This window comes from Lactuca virosa, chromosome 4, assembly GCF_052849685.1.
Source record: "Lactuca virosa cultivar CGN04683 chromosome 4, Lactuca_virosa_CGN04683_v6, whole genome shotgun sequence".
In the NCBI taxonomy this organism is placed as follows: Eukaryota; Viridiplantae; Streptophyta; class Magnoliopsida; order Asterales; family Asteraceae; genus Lactuca; species Lactuca virosa.
Window position 1 is genome coordinate 64,489,006 of NC_136429.1, and position 21,192 is coordinate 64,510,197.

Sequence of the window (21,192 nt, forward strand, 5' to 3'; positions counted from 1 at the left end):
TAGGTTGACAAGTGGCATGATATTAATTAGAAGTCCTAATAGGATGACACATGACAAAAGGAGAATAAAACTATTCTTTTATTAGAATAGGGATATTAGAACAGAGATAGGTAACTGGTTTCTTATTTTATATTGTTCTTTAATTTGATTACAAATGTATTTATAAGCTCTTAAAGTTTGATTATGATAATACAGGTTTCAAAAAAAAAAAGTTGACTAGTTATGTTTTTTATATAGAGTCTGACCTTGATATATATAACACATGAAGTTTGTATGTCAGTATGTGTAATGAATTTATATATCCGATGAGTTAAATACAATCAATTATCAATACTACAGAGATTGAAACAGACGTGATTACGTGAAGAAAATTAAACCGAATGGGCCGGGTATCATCTGTTTTATGTGTTCTGGCTAAAAAAACGATATGTATAAGTATAACTCAAATAATACTAAAAATATATTTTTTAATGAAAAATCGGTTATTGATATTTGATGCATTATAAAAGAGGTTGGTTTCGTTTTCTTATCCCTAACCCAATTCATATGAGCCAATGGAAAAGAAACGGTATATCTCATCTCTTCATCAAATGTTATCTTGTTACCAATTCATAAGATCTAAATGCAAAATTAATTCAGTTTTTATGTTTAAAATTTCAGATGTGCAGTTGTTACGGGAGGAAACAAAGGAATTGGATTCGAAATATGTCGTCAGCTTGCTGTAAATGGAATTGAAGTTATATTAACAGCTAGGAACGAGAGTCGAGGGATAGAAGCTGTCAAGAAACTCCATGATTCTGGCCTTCCAAATATTGTCTTCCATCAACTTGATATCAATGATCCACGAAGCATCGAACGTTTAGCTAAATTCATTGAAACCGATTTCAAAAAACTTGATATCTTGGTAAGGAAAATATCATAGCCATGTAGTTTAACTTGCTTTCTTCTTGTCTCACCATGTTTAAAATAGAATAAAATGACATTTACAATTCAAAGTCAATTTCAAGGTAAAATAGTACAGTTAATTTCAGTGTGATTCTGCTTAAATTATTGATTTTTTGCGATTCAAGAAAATCTAAACGTCATGTGCAGATCAATAATGCAGCATTAATTGGAATTATTATGCATGAAAAAGAATTCAAAGCCGGTGCTGGATTTGTAAGTAATTTTCTATGCATGCAAGTCCTTCTTCATATATGGCAGTCATTCGACTCATTAGAGAAGTGATTATGATACATGTATCAACTACCTAAACGTAAAATTTTGAATCTAAAAAGCTTTCAGTTTTAATCTACAAATTATGAACAATATTATATGTATTCTTTGATTAGGTGCAAGTGCTCGATGAGAATGCGCATCTTCTTGCGGAAGTCATTGAGGAACCATACGAACTAGGTGAAGAGTGTTTGCAAACAAATTACTTTGCAACTAAAAGTGTAACGGAAGCACTTATACCACTTCTCCAGCTCTCCAATTCACCAAGAATCGTCAATGTTACCTCCACTTACGGAGAGCTAAGTGTAAGTAATCAGTAACTACGTTAAAAACCATATATTAGAAAACAGAAAAAGTTCAACTTTAATCTTCCTGTTTTTCAGTATCTTCACAATGAGAAGTTGAAAGAAGAGCTACGAGATATGCAAAATGTAAGTGAAGAGAGGATTGAAGAGATTATCGAGTGGTTTTTGAGGGACTTTAAGGCCTCTAAGTTGCAGGAGAATGGGTGGCCTTTAACAGTTTCTGCTTATAAAGTCTCGAAAGTAGTGGTTAATGCTTACACACGGGTTTTGGCGAAAAAATTTCCTAATTTTATTATTAATTGTGTGCATCCTGGTTATGTTGAAACAGATATGACAATTCATACAGGATTCCTCAAAGTAGAAGAGGGTGCTAGAGCTCCTGTAATGGTTGCTTTGTTGCCGGACGATGGCCCTTCCGGTGTTTATTTCCAACAAATGGAAATAGCCCCGTTCTAATCTATAAATAATTGGGCAATGTACTACTACTACTAATAATAATATGAATATAAATGTGCTTTTGTTACTCTGTCATAATAAGATGTTTTTTTTAAAACGGTAAACGAATTAAGTGGAAGCCTACTCGCAATATTTCAACGAGCATCCCGGGAACAAATTTTTATACAAACAGAAGTACATAAACTATTAACACTTGTTCCACTTTTTTTTTAACGGCAAATCTAGTCTATTCCTACCTAAATTACACCTTAATTTCACATATGTCCACAACGGGACTTGAACCCTCAACCTTAAAGGAGAAAATGAACCATCGGATACCGCTGAACTAGAAACCATTTGCTAACACTTGTTCCACCGCTGTGAAAAAATGTAATGCAATCAATTTCACCGTAAGTTTGATGTTTCTTAATATGAATTTCCATCAAAAGGCTAACTTAGATTAAATGCTCAAATAAATACGGAATTTTATTGTTAATATTATATTTTTAATAAATAAAAAGACCTCTACCCATCTCCATCGTCCACCCACAGTTTCATCTTTGTTTCACATTTTTGATAACCAAAAGTTTATTATTTTTTATATTTCACTAATTGTGAAACCTATGTAATACATGTGTTAATTTAAAAAAATTTAAATATAAAGATCAAAATATTTGAGAACTTTGAATTTATAAGAAATTAAGAAAAATAATGAATTATTATAATAGAAACGTTTTTTATCTTTTAAATTTAAACAAATAATTTAAAATTATTAAAAGAAGTTAATGAGCTTTAATTTTGAAATTTTGAAATTAAAAAATAAGTTCATTAATGAAATTGATATCCATTTATTAATACATTTATTGCAATTATTACATGTGAAATTTAATAAAATAGAAAAATTCATAAAATGATATGTGGAAAAAGAATTAATTCAAAATAATCACAAAATGACATTTGGCAAATTGAATGAGAGTGTGACAAATAGCAAAAAAACATTCATTTATTAGAGAGGATTTGTCATGTGTCATCTAAGCATTACCTCATTTTTTACCACTCTTTCGTTACTCTTCAAAACCCAGAAAATACTCGTATTTCATTTTACCTTACTTTTTATTATTTTTAAAATATATTTTATACTAATATTATATTGAATTAAAAACCGTAAATTTTAATATATTTTTAAATTTTTTTTAGTGTGTATATATATATATATATATATATATATATATATATATATATATATATATATATATATATATATATATATATATCCACACATGAATCGTACTCAGGGTTTGAATGTGTGATGTTCATATCCACTCTTCTGTATGACAAATGCATTATCAAATGTTGCGAAGAAAAATAAAAAGGAAAAGGTTTTATGTGGCTCACATGATTGGGATAATTATGTTATATTCATGGGAAAATTTATCATTGACTTAAAATAAGGCTTACATTTACATTAAGATTCCATGTGTCATATTTTATATATAGAATATTGTTCATAAAAATATGTAATATGTAATATTCTACTGCAATATTACATATGTGTAATATCATGTTTAATATTTTAGTTGTATATTACACATATGTAATATCATGTGTAATATTATAGAACACTATTACAAATGAAATATTTTGATGAATAATATTGTATACACATAATGTTAGAATATTACACATTAATGGTGTTTTAGTTATTTTTTATGTTTTAAAAGAAAATTGGAAATAAAGTGTAACGGAAAATGTAAACAAATTTATTTTTTTCATTTTATTTCATTTTTAAAAAATTTATTTCAATTTTTTTAACAGTTTGGCATCCGAAATGTGTCCCTATGATCATCCTATGAGTATTTAGGATTATAACGTCTGGATCCCAAGGTACTTTATATTTTGCAAATTTGGCATTTTCTGGATCGTCACGACGTGGTGGAGAGGCACCACGATGTGGCAAATTAAGATTAGACGCGTGTTCCATTTAAGCCACCATGGCGTGGTAGTATTAGGCCATGGCGTGGCAGCTGGAAATTCAGAAACCCTATTTTTTTGGGTTTTGCTCCCTATTTAAAGGAATGAGGAGGCTAGGGTTTGCTCACCCTCATCCTCCATCAGCCTCCATCAGACCTGTGAAAACCTAAATCTCTATATCCCTCACTTTGTTCTTTTGTTGGTGTTCTTGAAGCCTTAGTGTAGCTTCCCGAAAATTCAACAAATTTAAACTTTTCAAAATAACGCTTTTACTAATAGAAGTGTTACAAAACCATTGTTTTCAAAACATCATATAAAATCAGAGTCTCCCAAGATCCAATCAGTTGTAAAACCAAGGATGTGTATGGTCACGCCTTCGCCTTGCCACGGTCCTCTGAAGTACCTGAAACCATAAACTAAAAACTATAAGCACGAAACTTAGTGAGTTTCCCCAAAGTACCACCACATAAACATAATAACAAACAACATGCATACAGAGCCTTCAGCCTGACTGGAACGCCGCACCGGCCTACAGACTATATGGAACGCTCACAGAGCCTTCAGCATGACTGGAACACCTCACTGGCCTACAGATTATCTGGAACGCTCACAGAACCTTCAACATGACTGGAACGCCTCACTGGGCCTTCAGCCTATCTGGAACGTTCTCCGGGCCTTTGACCTGACTGGTACGCCTCTCAGGCTTGTAGTCTATCCGGGACGCCCTGGGTCTCTTGGCCTTTAGTCTACTCTGGTCCGCCTCAACCCAACCACACACAACATGTCGACATATACATAACCGATAAACATATAAGCCCAGTAAACCATAACAACATACCGATATAAACATTATCGGGTTTGTTGACTGTGAGCAGAAAGCAGTACGGTCTCAACCCACCCACACTACGGCGACATATACAATAGATAAACACATATCCAGAAAACGGATAACAGGTAGATCTATCGATCACTAAGCATAGCATCATCCTATATACCAGGATACCGATATAACAGATCACCACAACACAATAACATACTATCACATAGCGGGATATCTAATTTAATGGGTCGGCCTTGGTGCCTTCGACCTGCAAGTACAGTGAGGAAAACTCACCTCTCAATCTGATCCATAGCTGATGAGGTCCCGACTCCGAATCTCAGCTCCAACCAACACCTATCCATCCAAGTGACCAATCAAAATCAAAATCCCAAAATACCCTTAGGTCAAACTTGGTCAAATTCAAAGTCAAACTAGTCAAATCAACAGAGTCAGCCGAGTCACCTCAAAATGAGTACACGGGGCGTCCTCCGAAGGTACACTGGACGTACTAGTAGAAGCTTCAAAACTCAATAAGTGCTTAATGGCTTAAGCACTCCCGTCCATATTTCAGATCCATGGCTAATTCACACTCAAGAGTCATAAAGTTTCCTAATTTATAACTTTGCACGCCCATTAGGTGCTTATATCAACTTCTTAATCCATTAAGACATTCTTTTGAAACCCATTTTTTATGACTCACGACCCTTCCAAGGATCTGAAAGGACAGCTTAATGGGTCAAGAACATGCTTTGTTCATGAATCATCATTTTGGGACCAAAAAGTGTCTTTAAAGAGAAAAACCAAGATCTACAAAATGGAGTGGTAAAGATGCAAGTTTTATACCTTCAAGATGTTGCAAACCAAGAAGAAGTCCCAGATCCAAAGTGTCCCCAACTCCAAGATCTTCTCACCACCTTCTTCTCTACCACTCCAAAAACTCACTTTAAGGCTCAAAACGGCTCTCTTTTGCTCTAAGGTTGCTTGAAGGTCGAACTCACAGAAGGAAGTTGGATAAGAAGAGGGTTTGAGTCCATTAAGTTGCTTAAATATGAACCAAAGCCCTAAAATTAGGGTTTGCATGCCAACCATGTACGCCCTGCGTACGAGGTGTACCCCCAGCATACTAAGGTACGCCTAAGTACGCTTAGCGTACACACACGTACGCATGGCATATTCAGAATTCCCAATTTTACCAAATTGCTACCATGACCCCTTTTTCCCACATTCTTACACTTAGGGACCAATAATGCAATAAATCTCAATATAAGGGTCAACAATGGAAGTGCCTCAAAACCAAATCTTACACTTAGAAGGAAGAAAAAATAAGAAATAAGATTAGAAAGCTAGTCCTCATCCTCTATGTTAGCAATCTTTTGGACCCTTGTGGTGTGTAGCAGTGGTGCTCTGTCAGTGACAGTTGTAGCAGTTGGGCATTTTCGGTGAGGTGAGTCTTCTCACTACACTGATGGGTTGAAGGCACCAATATCTGCCCATAGTAGAATGTATGTGTATGATGTATGTGTTTATGTGACTGATGTTGTTATGATTTTATGTTAAATGCATGAATCCAATCTGGGATTGGAGTTCTTATGGACTCAGGGTTGATACGGACCCGACACAGCTATATGTTGTTACATGGAGTCATTATGGACACGGGGTTGATACGGACCCGACACAGCCACGTGTTGTTATATTCATATGTATGTTTTATGTGGTATTTTAGGGAAATTCACTAAGCTTTGTACTTACAGTTATGTTTGTGGTTTCAATTACTTCCGGTACGAAAGGGAAGGGTGATGTGTGTGAAACGAACTAAGTTTTATCCTACTTTTTAATTATGAATTAGACACACAAAAGCAGTGGACCTATCAATTGTGGTATAGTTAAATAAGTAGGGTATCGAACTCAGGGAACGGAAATTAAACTAATTACTAATATTATCTAGGAACAAGTAATAGAAAGTAGGGTTTTCTCTAGTTTTACAAGACTAGAAACTTAAATATGTTGTTAAGACTTAAACTAAATAACTAAAGCTAAAGCAACAAAAATCACTAATTCAATAATTAAGGAGACTTCTATTTAGATTCAAATCATTTGTTCCTATGGTTGATTTTATGGTAAATGCTTTGGATTAAGTTTAATTGGCTACCGATTAAGATGATTAGGTTCACGTTCGCTACTGCTAATCTTTAGAAAACAGATTAATTCAAACAATGGCCAGTTGTCTAGATTAATGAATTTCCTAGTTTATTGATTCGGGTTAAGTAAGACTTGTAGTGGTTAATTAAATTGGTCGTTCAACTAACTTCTTGATGATGGTTCGTCATACAAGCTCACACACTAACTTACCTATTTTCTAGCTAATCCTAGTTTCACGTTCGTTATTCCTAGGCATATAACTATGTTTTCACATAAATCACATGAGATTAGCAACTAAGAGATGTTCATGCAACTTAATTACTGATTTATTAGCAGAAAACAGTTATTGTTAACACATAAGGTTCTTTAACAAGCTTAACAAAACAATATTACCAAATTAAATTAATCCTAACCATAAAATCAATCCATATTCACAAAATCATCTACCCTAAACAGAAGATAAAGGTCTTAGTTCATAATTGCAGTAAAAACAAACTCAAAAACGAATTCAATTAGTTCAAACATGACTCAATCGAAAGATTAACTAAGAATAAACTAGAATGTGCCTTAATCTTCCTCAAAATCGAATGTACGGTTGATTCTTCAGCTCCTCACGGTCCAGCAACACCTTCAATCGCAGCTTAGTCTCCTAGGGTTCCTCTCCAAGTCTTTTGTCTCGGTCTTAAAGTCCCTTTTTATAGTTTTCTGGAAACATAGTTGACTCATCGAGTCAAGGTACCGACTCGTTGAGTCCTTCATTAAAAGTTTGTGTACGGCAAGGACTTCTATAGCTTCGCGAACCTTCGATCCGACTCGTCGAGTCAGGCGTTGACTCGCCGAGTTCTTCTTGTTTTTGACATTTTTCTTCTTTATTTCAACTCCCGAACTTCCGATTGCATCTCCTGCTTCCTTTTGCTCCCGAGCACATCTTTTGGACTGAAAATATAATTTAAACACAATTAAGTACCTTTTGTCCATAAATTGCAATAATTTAACCAATTAATAATAAAATTCTATACTAAATATATAGCTAAATATGCATATATCAAAATACCCCACACTTGACTTTTGCTTGTCCCCAAGTAAAACTGAATTTTAACACACTAATATCATATAAGACAATCCCAATTGAACGCAACCATTATGACAAGACCGCAACGCATGCATTTGTGTCTAAAGTTTTTCCTAAGGACCCCCCTCAATTCTAAATACTTACAATCCTCATAAACACTCGTCCACTTCTTTTGAACAATGCTCATTTTATGCATCTCTCCGAATCCATCCGCAGAAAACCACCTAGTCTCAAGGTATTTTTGGTTGAGCAACCCAAGCATACATAATCTAGACAGTTACAACTTTTTGATACCACTATAGAGCTTTTTGGAATTCTTCACTTCTTTAATAATTTGTCTTGATTTCTTTGAATGCACCACCTTTATGATTCTTGGTATCTTCAACTTTTTGAATTTCTTCAGAACTTTGATATTTTGATCTTCACTTTGATTGCTCCAAAATTCTTACAACTTTTCTTGTAATTCTCTCTCTCTTTTTTTCGCATGTAACTCACTTTTTTTCACTCATTACCTACATGCTTAAGCACGGGCGCTCAACTTCAACCTTTATTGATTAAAGATAAAAAAAATTCCTGGATATATTTCTGGTACACGATGCTAAACATATTGCATCCCTCAAACTAAGCGAGGATTGAAGAGATTATCGAGTGGTTTTTGAGGGACTTTAAGGCCTCTAAGTTTCAGGAGAATGGGTGGCCTTTAACAATTTCTGCTTATAAAGTCTCGAAAGTAGTGGTTAATGCTTACACACGGGTTTTGGCAAAAAAATTTCCTAATTTTATTATTAATTGTGTGCATCCTGGTTATGTTGAAACAGATATGACAATTCATACAGGATTCCTCAAAGTAGAAGAGGGTGCTAGAGCTCCTGTAATGGTTGCTTTGTTGCCGGACGATGGCCCTTCCGGTGTTTATTTCCAACAAATGGAAATAGCCCCGTTCTAATCTATAAATAATTGGGCAATGTACTACTACTACTAATAATAATATGAATATAAATGTGCTTTTGTTACTCTGTCATAATAAGATGTTTTTTTTAAAACGGTAAACGAATTAAGTGGAAGCCTACTCGCAATATTTCAACGAGCATCCCGGGAACAAATTTTTATACAAACAGAAGTACATAAACTATTAACACTTGTTCCACTTTTTTTTTAACGGCAAATCTAGTCTATTCCTACCTAAATTACACCTTAATTTCACATATGTCCACAACGGGACTTGAACCCTCAACCTTAAAGGAGAAAATGAACCATCGGATACCGCTGAACTAGAAACCATTTGCTAACACTTGTTCCACCGCTGTGAAAAAATGTAATGCAATCAATTTCACCGTAAGTTTGATGTTTCTTAATATGAATTTCCATCAAGAGGCTAACTTAGATTAAATGCTCAAATAAATACGGAATTTTATTGTTAATATTATATTTTTAATAAATAAAAAAACCTCTACCCATCTCCATCGTCCACCCACAGTTTCATCTTTGTTTCACATTTTTGATAACCAAAGGTTTATTATTTTTTATATTTCACTAATTGTGAGACCTATGTAATACATGTGTTAATTTAAAAAAAATTAAATATAAAGATCAAAATATCTGAGAATTTTGAATTTATAAGAAATTAAGAAAAATAATGAATTATTATAATAGAAACATTTTTTATCTTTTAAATTTAAACAAATAATTTAAAATTAATAAAAGAAGTTAATGAGCTTTAATTTTGAGAATTTTGAAATTAAAAGACAAGTTCATTAATGAAATTGATATCCATTTATTACTACATTTATTGCAATTATTATATGTGAAATTTAATAAAATAGAAAAATTCATAAAATGATATGTGGAAAAAGAATTAATTCAAAATAATCACAAAATGACATTTGGCAAATTGAATGAGAGTATGACAAATAGCAAAAAAACATTCATTTATTAGAGAGGATTTGTCATGTGTCATCTAAGCATTACCTCATTTTTTACCACTCTCTCGTTACTCTTCAAAACCCAGAAAATACGCGTATTTCATTTTACCTTACTTTTTATTATTTTTAAAATATATTTTATACTAATATTATATTGAATTAAAAACCGTAAATTTTAATATATTTTTAAATTTTTTTTAGTGTGTTTATATATATATATATATATATATATATATATATATATATATATATATATATATATATATATATATATATATATATATATATATCGTACTCAGGGTTTGAATGTGTGATGTTCATATCCACTCTTCTGTATGACAAATGCATTATCAAATGTTGCGAAGAAAAATAAAAAGGAAAAGGTTTTATGTGGCTCACATGATTGGGATAATTATGTTATGTTCATGGGAAAATTTATCATTGACTTAAAATAAGGCTTAAATTTACATTAAGATTCCATGTGTCATATTTTATATATAGAATACTGTTCATAAAAATATGTAATATGTAATATTCTACTACAATATTACATATGTGTAATATCATGTTTAATATTTTAGTTGCATATTACACATATGTAATATCATGTGTAATATTATAGAACACTATTACAAATGAAATATTTTGATGAATAATATTGAATACACATAATGTTAGAATATTACACATTAATGGTGTTTTAGTTATTTTTTATGTTTTAAAAGAAAATTGGAAATAAAGTGTAACGGAAAATGTAAACAAATTTATTTTTTTCATTTTATTTCATTTTTAAAAAATTTATTTCAATTTTTTTAACAGTTTGGCATTCGAAATGTGTTGTTAGAAATGTGTCCCTATGATCATCCTATGAGTATTTAGGATTATAACGTCCGGATCCCAAGGTACTTTATATTTTGCAAATTTGGCATTTTCTGGATCGTCACGACGTGGTGGGGAGACACCACGATGTGGCAAATCAAGATTAGACGCGTGTTCCATTTAAGCCACCATGGTGTGGTAGTATTAGGCCTTGGCGTGGCAGCTGGAAATTCAGAAACCCTATTTTTTGGGTTTTCCTCTCTATTTAAAGGAATGAGGAGGCTAGGGTTTGCTCACCCTCATCCTCCATCAGCCTCCATCAGACCTGTGAAAACCTAAATCTCTCTCCCTCACTTTGTTCTTTTGTTGGTGTTCTTGAAGCCTTAGTGTAGCTTCCCGAAAATTCAACAAATTTAAACTTTTCAAAATAACTCTTTTACTAATAGAAGTGTTACAAAACCATTGTTTTCAAAACATCATATAAAATCAGAGTCTCCCAAGATCCAATCAGTTGTAAAACCAAGGATGTGTACGGTCACGCCTTCGCCTTGCCACGGTCCTCTGAAGTACCTGAAACCATAAACTAAAAACTATAAACACGAAGCTTAGTGAGTTTCCCCAAAGTACCACCACATAAACATAATAACAAACAACATGCATACAGAGCCTTCAGCCTGACTGGAACGCCGCACCGGCCTACAGACTATGTGGAACGCTCACAGAGCCTTCAGCATGACTGGAACGCCTCACTGGCCTACAGATTATCTGGAACGCTCACAGAACCTTCAACATGACTGGAACGCCTCACTGGGCCTTCAGCCTATCTGGAACGTTCTCCGGGCCTTTGACCTGACTGGTACGCCTCTCAGGCTTATAGTCTATCCGGGACGCCCTGGGTCTTTTGGCCTTTAGTCTACTCTGGTCCGCCTCAACCCAACCACACACAACATGTCGACATATACATAACCGATAAACATATAAGCCCAGTAAACCATAACAACATACCGATATAAACATTATCGGGTTTGTTGACTGCGAGCAGAAAGCAGTACGGTCTCAACCCACCCACACTACGGCGACATATACAATAGATAAACACATATCCATAAAACGGATAACAGGTAGATCTATCGATCACTAAGCATAGCATCATCCTATATACCAGGATACCGATATAACAGATCACCACAACACAATAACATACTATCACATAATGGGATATCTAATCTAATGGGTCGACCTTGGTGCCTTCGACCTGCAAGTACAGTGAGGAAAACTCACCTCTCAATCTGATCCATAGTTGATGAGGTCCCGACTCCGAATCTCAGCTCCAACCAACACCTATCCATCCAAGTGACCAATCAAAATCAAAATCCCAAAATACCCTTAGGTCAAACTTGGTCAAAGTCAAAGTCAAACTAGTCAAATCAACAGAGTCAGCCGAGTCACCTCAAAATGAGTACACGGGGCGTCCTCCGAAGGTACACTGGACGTACTCGTAGAAGCTTCAAAACTCAATAAGTGCTTAATGGCTTAAGCACTCCCGTCCATATTTCAGATCCATGGCTAATTCACACTCAAGAGTCATAAAGTTTCCTAATTTATAACTTTGCACGCCCATTAGGTGCTTATATCAACTTCTTAATCCATTAAGACATTCTTTTGAAACCCATTTTTTATGACTCACGACCCTTCCAAGGGTCTGAAAGGACAGCTTAATGGGTCAAGAACATGCTTTGTTCATGAATCATCATTTTGGGACCAAAAAGTGTCTTTAAAGAGAAAAACCAAGATCTACAAAATGGAGTGGTAAAGATGCAAGTTTTATACCTTCAAGATGTTGCAAACCAAGAAGAAGTCCCAGATCCAAAGTGTCCCCAACTCCAAGATCTTCTCACCACCTTCTTCTCTACCACTCCAAAAACTCACTTTAAGGCTCAAAACGGCTCTCTTTTGCTCTAAGGTTGCTTGAAGGTCGAACTCACAGAAGGAAGTTGGATAAGAAGAGGGTTTGAGTCCATTAAGTTGCTTAAATATGAACCAAAGCCCTAAAATTAGGGTTCGCATGCCAACCACGTACGCCCTGCGTACGAGGTGTACCCCCAGCATACTAAGGTACGCCTAAGTACGCTTAGCGTACACACACGTACACATGGCATATTCAGAATTCCCAATTTTACCAAATTGCTACCATGACCCCTTTTTCCCACATTCTTACACTTAGGGACCAATAATGCAATAAATCTCAATATAAGGGTCAACAATGGAAGTGCCTCAAAACCAAATCTTACACTTAGAAGGAAGAAAAAATAAGAAATAAGATTAGCAAGCTAGTCCTCATCCTCTATGTTAGCAATCTTTTGGACCCTTGTGGTGTGTAGCAGTGGTGCTCTGTCAGTGACAGTTGTAGCAGTTGGGCATTTTCGGTAAGGTGAGTCTTCTCACTACACTGATGGGTTGAAGGCACCAATATCGGCCCATAGTAGAATGTATGTGTATGATGTATGTGTTTATGTGACTGATGTTGTTATGATTTTATGTTATATGCATGAAGCCAATCTGGGATTGGAGTTCTTATGGACTCAGGGTTGATACGGACCCGACACAGCTATATGTTGTTACATGGAGTCATTATGGACACGGGGTTGATACGGACCCGACACAGCCACGTGTTGTTATATTCATATGTATGTTTTATGTGGTATTTTAGGGAAGTTCACTAAGCTTTGTACTTACAGTTATGTTTATGGTTTCAATTACTTCCGGTACGAAAGGGAAGGGTGATGTGTGTGAAACGAACTAAGTTTTATCCTACTTTTAAATTATGAATTAGACACACAAAGGCAGTGGACCTATCAATTGTGGTATAGTTAAATAAGTAGGGTATCGAACTCAGGGAACGGAAATTAAACTAATTACTAATATTATCTAGGAACAAGTAATAGAAAGTAGGGTTTTCTCTAGTTTTACAAGACTAGAAACTTAAATATGTTGTTAAGACTTAAACTAAATAACTAAAGCTAAAGCAACAAAAATCACTAATTCAATAATTAAGGAGACTTCTGTTTAGATTCAAATCATTTGTTCCTATGGTTGATTTTATGGTAAATGCTTTGGATTAAGTTTAATTGGCTACCGATTTAGATGATTAGGTTCACGTTCGCTATTGCTAATCTTTAGAAAACAAATTAATTCAAACAATGGCCAGTTGTCTAGATTAATGAATTTCCTAGTTTATTGATTCGGGTTAAGTAAGACTTGTAGTGGTTAATTAAATTGGTCGTTCAACTAACTTCTTGATGATGGTTCGTCATACAAGCTCACACACTAACTTACCTATTTTCTAGCTAATCCTAGTTTCACGTTCGTTATTCCTAGGCATATAACTATGTTTTCACATAAATCACATGAGATTAGCAACTAAGAGATGTTCATGCAACTTAATTACTGATTTATTAGCAGAAAACAGTTATTGTTAACACATAAGGTTCTTTAACAAGCTTAACAAAACAATATTACCAAATTAAATTAATCCTAACCATAAAATCAATCCATATTCACAAAATCATCTACCCTAAACAGAAGATAAAGGTCTTAGTTCATAATTGCAGTAAAAACAAACTCAAAAACGAATTCAATTAGTTCAAACATGACTCAATCGAAAGATTAACTAAGAATAAACTAGAATGTGCCTTAATCTTCCTCAAAATCGAATGTACGGTTGATTCTTCAGCTCCTCACGGTCCAGCAGCACCTTCAATCGCAGCTTAGTCTCCTAGGGTTCCTCTCCAAGTCTTTTGTCTCGGTCTTAAAGTCCCTTTTATAGTTTTCTGGAAACATAGTTGACTCATCGAGTCAAGGTACCGACTCGCCGAGTCCTTCATTAAAAGTTTGTGTACGGCAAGGACTTCTATAGCTTCGCGAACCTTCGATCCGACTCGTCGAGTCAGGCGTTGACTCGCCGAGTTCTTCTTGTTTTTGACATTTTTCTTCTTTATTTCAACTCCCGAACTTCCGATTGCATCTCCTGCTTCCTTTTGCTCCCGAGCACATCTTTTGGACTGAAAATATAATTTAAACACAATTAAGTACCTTTTGTCCATAAATTGCAATAATTTAGCCAATTAATAATAAAATTCTATACTAAATATATAGCTAAATATGCACATATCAAAATACCCCACACTTGACTTTTGCTTGCCCCAAGCAAAACTGAATTTTAACACACTAATATCATATAAGACAATCCCAATTGAACCCAACCATTATGACAAGACCGCAACGCATGCATTTGTGTCTAAAGTTTTTCCTAAGGACCCCCCTCAATTCTAAATACTTACAATCCTCATAAACACTCGCCCACTTCTTTTGAACAATGCTCATTTTATGCATCCCTCCGAATCCATCCGCAGAAAACCTCCTAGTCTCAAGGTATTTTTGGTTGAGCAACCCAAGCATACATAATGTAGACAATTACAACTTTTTGATACCATTATAGAGCTTTTTGGAATTCTTCACTTCTTTAATAATTTGTCTTGATTTCTTTGAATGCACCACCTTTATGATTCTTGGTATCTTCAACTTTTTGAATTTCTTCAGAACTTTGATATTTTGATCTTCACTTTGATTGCTCCAAAATTCTTACAACTTTTCTTGTAATTCTCTCTTTTTTTTTTCGCATGTAACTCACTTTTTTTCACTCATTACCTACATGCTTAAGCACGGGCGCTCAACTTCAACCTTTATTGATTAAAGATAAAAAAAATTCCTAGATACATTTTTGGTACACGATGCTAAACATATTGCATCTCTCAAACTAAGCGAGGTTATGTTTTTGTCCCATGATTTCACTAGAATAAAGGAGTCCACAAATGCACTAGAACGTATATTGGCTCAACTAGACATTTGGGTCTTCATGCAATCATCAAACATAACACTAGCATGGAATCCTAATTGTTTTTACCAACATTTTCTGAATTAAGTCTAGCAATTTTTTTAATGCAAAAATTTCAAAATTATACCAAAATTAGGATTCTAATGTAACTAATATAATCAACCCCCTACCCCACACTTAATTTATGCAATGTCCCCATTGCATATTATGCATGATAAATAAAAAAACAACATAAGGAGGGAATTGGAACAAACTCCTCTGGGATAGTAGTGGCGAGGTTGAAATTTCTTCATGTAAAGCTCCATCTTCAATTGACTTTAGGCATGGGAATAGCTCATCCATGTCTTAGGTGTCAAACGTATCGTGTTGTGCAGCTCCAAATATGCAGGAAAATAATCTCGTAAATCTCCAGGAATTAATCTTCAAGAATGCAGCCAATTTCCGTATAAAATATCATCAAATCAGCAGCTTTAGAGGTGTAATGAAAAGCAACTCGTCGAGTTGTGTCGCAAAAAAATGGCAGAATTCATGAAATTGCCCTATGACTCGTCGAGTTCATGATGTGCACTCGGCGAGTTCCACGCTGTGTGATAAAAATGTGTATTATGCTTCAAATCCGGTTTGGTATGCTGAAGTAGCATCAAAAAGACACACATGCTCTTCTCTTCTTCAATATTCACGCACTCTTTAACCCTCTCTAAAACCGGACTCGATACTTGGACTCAAAACTTCACTCTCTTTCGCCTAGAATTGACTCTTTCCATTTTTCTTTCACTCTCTAGACCCCTTGCATGCATACCCTTATTCAAATTTTGAGAAGAACCAACAGCAAACATAAAATAAAACAAACCAAATCCTACTTAGAAGTTCAAACAAAACAAATAAAAACAAGCAAACAAATAAAAATTGTTTTAACACAACCAAATAAATAAAAAGGATAGAACTTCAAACTTCAACTTCTTCCTCTTCATCATCTTCTCTTGCTCCACTCCCACCGGCTTCACTCCTTCCTGCATTTATCCGCTCTTCCCAAATAGGCACATAAGGAAAGTCGCCCCCATCTACATGTTGGATGTTGAAGTGATTAAACATTTGGATAAATGACCGGTTGGTGAAATTTAAGCTCTTTCCCAAATCATCTTAGTATCTCCTTCCCTCCACATTAAACCATTCCTCGGGTATCTCATCTTCAACCGGAATCACCGATGGGTCTTCACGTGCTCGGTCATGTCTCGGCCTTACCCTCCTTCCCGGATCCTCGGGTCCTATCACCGCATCATCATGAGGAATGGAATAGTGGCCCCCTCCATAATCTTCAATAATTCTTGCTCTTCTAAAATGAATGACATTAAAAGCAGGGGTCGGGACCATTGTCATCAAGTTCCATGCTCCTCTCTCCATTAACCCATGTGATTTTGCTAGGTAGGTCACAAACATACTGCCATTGATCTTTGAAGTTTTTCGATCCTTGACAGCCCCCTCAGCTAAATAAGATGCTATGCAGTACAGAAGATTGCAGAAAGTGTTTGGAGTAATAATACTCCATAAATAGAAAACATCAAGGTTAGGAACCTTGTCGTCATCTTTTCGCATGTTGATTGTATTAGCAATGAGGCGGTGAATTAATCGATGGGTAGGTGATCTTATACTCCCCTCTTGAGCGGATTTGGGGATATAAACCTTGTTGGCAATAGTGTTCCATCAAGTGGAACCCACAACACCCTCCGGAAAATCCTTGTGACAATGCTCCAGAAAAGTGCCAAAACCTTCAGTGTTGACCAATTGCTGGTCATAAATACCCAATCTGCAAGCAAGTTCCACCATACTACATTGCCGGAATTCACCACCAAGGCAAAAGGTAATGATTCCTGGGTTGTAATAATCGTCTCCTCCGCGGAAGTTGATGGTTGAGAAAAACTCCCAACACAACTCTTTGAACACCGATTCTTGCATACGGAATAGCCGGCTCCATCCATCACAAGTGATGGATACCCCTTCATGCATAAATGCTTTGACAAGAAATGGGGCCAACTCCTCCTCATATCGGACTCTCCCCAGCCATTCCCAATTTATTGCATTTGGTACATAAATTTCTTTCTTTTTAACTTCAACCAACTTCTTCTTCCATCTTTTCATCGTGGATTCCGAATCAATTCTTGGAAAGTTTAACCAATGATGATCCCCTCGGTTACCCCTAGAGCTCTGTCCACCTCTTGAAAACATTTTCTGCAAAATGACACAATCCATACAAACACAGAAAACACAGAACATTAAAAATAAAAATGAGGACTGCCTTCAGGGACCGACTCGGCGAGTCCACGAACAGACTCGGCGAGTCATATGAACTGCTCGAGTCGCATGTCTGATTTCTACCAACTCATCCAACAAAACTCAAAATTGTTTCCAAGGGTCTGTCTAGGAATGTATATTAAGTATTGATTCATAATAAATTTCACCTATAACATTCTATTTAGACAAAATTTTGAAACCCTAGAAACCTAATCAAGTCAAAACCGAGTTTGCAACAAAATGGGACCATTATTCTGCAAAAATTAGAGCTTTAATAAGATTATTAACAAAACATGTTACCTTGTGGGGAGAAAGTAGAAGAATATCAAAGAAAAATGAAGATGGTTGCTTGAGAGAATCTTGGCACGTCGAGCGGGTGTCGGCTGGTGTGAATGAATGTGTTTTCTCAATTAGGGTAAAAACCCTAATTTTACAGAAACGTAAAAAAAAAAAAATTCAGTAAATTAAATCGACTGGTCGAGTCAGTATGGCGACTCGGCGAGTCAGGTCGCGATTAAAACTTTCTTGATTCGTATGGACTCGCCGAGTCACTGATGAACTCGTCGAGTCAATAAAAATCATTATTTCTAAAAAAAATTACCATACCCCACACTCAGACCTTGCTTGTTCTCAAGCAATCATTTATAGATGAAAATGAAGTTTTGATTAGAAAAATCCTAAGAAAACCACACAAAACAAAAAGAAACAAAAAAATGAAAAAGAAAAGAAAAGCAAACTCTATTGACGGGTTGCCTCCCGTGAAGCGCTTCTTTTTTAGGAGTCTTTAGCTGGACTCCATCCCGCTCTACGTCTCTGCTGCTTCCTCCATTAGGATCTCCTTCTTCAGTTTTTTCACTCTATAGTTTGTCTTGTAAAGATGGATTCTTCTCTTATATGCCCTCTTCAATTCTTCCATTCTCTTTCTTGCAGCAATTTCTTCAGCTTTACGCTTTATCCCTTTACCATTCTTCTTCTTTTTCATGCCTTCCTTTATACACCCCATCGTTTCCCTTCCTCCTTGATCTTCCTCAATTACCCTTTCGGTCATTATTTCATCATTACTCGAAGGCAAAAATTCTTCCTCACTTTCAGCACATATTAAAGAATCCGGTGTTTTGAAAGTAAAAACTTCAAACGTAGTAGAGACAAGGGCACGAGGCTTGGTTCTTTTGCTTTTGGTTGACATCACTACATGTGATTCAATGAAAGAGTTATGGTTATCATTATTCCATGTTTTAGTATCCCCTTTATCCTCTAAACTTTCTTTATTCTCATCTTGGACATCCTCATCATATTGCACATTTTTTTCAAGACAAGCCAAGTGTGCATCCGTAAAATTGATAAAATGTTTAACAGCTCCGCTTTCCTCAAGTAGAGTCTCCAAGTGATCAGGTAAAATGTGCACCTCTGGTCCAGAAAGGGTACTCATTGTTTGTAAACCAAAATCTTCAACAAATCGGGATTTTTCGTATGTACTCGTCGAGTCAGAAGACGCTACTCGACGAGTCAGTGAGCTTCTAACACTTTTTAGGCTTTCTTGATAATCAGCTTCCCCGATCAGCCTCTCTATCTCTTCCAGATCTCCTTCAGCATCAGAATTCTCTTCTAAAGATAATAAGAATTGTTTTGGATTGCTTTCTTGTAAGCACGCAAGCTCTTTTTCTAACAATTCATCATCCAAATTTATAGAGGAAATTGTATCTTCTCTTGACTTTACGTGCGTTTCCTTTTCCTCAGCTCTAAAAATCACTGAATCATCCCCCACCCTTAATGTTAGCGTAGATTCACGCATATCTACCAAGGCACAAGCGGTTTTCAAGAACGGTCGCCCAAGAATGATTGGTACTTTAAGGTCCTCCTCCATGTCTAATATTATGATGTCAACAGGAAATACTAGTTTATCAACTTTGATAAGAAGGTCTTCACACACCCCCATTGGATGTATTATCGTTTTGTTGGCCAAATGGATTTTCATTTGAATAGGATTCGGGACCGGAAGATTTAGCTTTTGGAAGAAAGAATATGGCATAAGATTAATACTTGCCCCCGAATCAGTCAATGCTCGTGTGGTCATTATGCTCCCAAATTGACAAGGTATGGTGATGCTTCCCGGATCGCCCCTCTTTTCTGGTAGTTCATTCAACACTATTTCAGCAACTTCTTCCATATTTCTCCTAGTTGTAAAAAGGTTTTTAAGCAAAGTCGCATATTTCGGTGTTTGAACTATTGTTTTAACAAACGGAATATTCACTTGGAGTGCCTTTATGTGCTCCACAAACCTCCTATATTCTTGAATCTGCTCATCAGGTATGGCTCGGCTCGAAAATGGCAAAGGGGCCCGGTAAGGTTTCAAGATAAAGCTGCTTGTGTCATCAGGTCTTGGACTCGTCAAGTCCTTGTTGGCGACTCGGCGAGTCGAGTCGGGTTTACTCGATTCCCAACTATTTACCTCTTCTGTTTGCACCTTGTTGGGGTTCTTCTGGACTGGGGTCAGAGGAGTCAAAATTGTTTCAGAATCTGTTGTTATTGCCTTCACATGCGCCATTCTGGGATTCTGTTCGGTATTGCTAGGAAGTTCACCGGGTGTTCTGTGGTTGATTTGTTGTGCAAGCTGGCCTAGCTGTTTTTCAATGTTATGAATGGATGCTTGCTGATTCCTAAGTATATTTTGTTGATCCATCATCATAGCTTGGTGCTCTCTAAGCATATTTCGTTGCTCCTTCATTTCAGCGTCGGTATCATTGTGCCTCTTCTCGGACACATCCACAAATCTTGTAAACATATCTTCCAAATCAGACTTATTCTCTAGCACCGGTTCCTCTTTTTGATAAAAGCCTCTATCTTTTTGCTTGTACTTTTCCTCCTTCGCCTTTTTGTACTCATCGTATGGTAGCCATTCTTTCTTGGGTTTCCGCCAATTGTCATCAAACCTATCACCACTTGAATAGCACACTTGCACTTTCCGGTTCCCGTTCTCGTCAAGATCACAATCTTTAGTGAGGTGAGGCCCTTTACAGTTTTCACAACCCACCCTAATGGCATGGATGGATTGGTCCATCTTAGTCATTTGTCGATCCAAACTATCAAACTTAGCCATCATCGGTGCCATATTATCAGTAACTGAGTTCACCACTCCCCTACTTAGTTCATTCCTTGGATTATGATATTCTCTAGAGTGTTTAGAGAATTCTTCAATTAGAGCCTTTATCATTGGGGGTATTTTCTTTGTGAGTGGTCCTTGCGAGTCAAGGAGTTGCCTGGTTGTCACATTTACTCCATCATAGAAAATGGAGACTTCTTGTTGACTATTC

At 35.8% G+C, this 21,192-nt stretch overlaps 1 protein-coding gene across 1 annotated transcript; it reads left to right on the plus strand.

Annotated features, from left to right (window-relative positions):
* The first annotated feature begins 441 nt into the window (after positions 1–441).
* On the plus strand, positions 442–2,073 carry LOC145104970 (salutaridine reductase-like). Its single transcript, XM_079042121.1, has 5 exons — positions 442–568; positions 661–904; positions 1,093–1,158; positions 1,332–1,520; positions 1,599–2,073. The coding sequence occupies exons 1-5, from the start codon at positions 555–557 to the stop codon at positions 1,974–1,976; spliced, it is 891 nt and encodes a 296-aa protein (XP_078898247.1). The 5' UTR covers positions 442–554; the 3' UTR covers positions 1,977–2,073.
* The last annotated feature ends 19,119 nt before the right edge of the window (positions 2,074–21,192 follow it).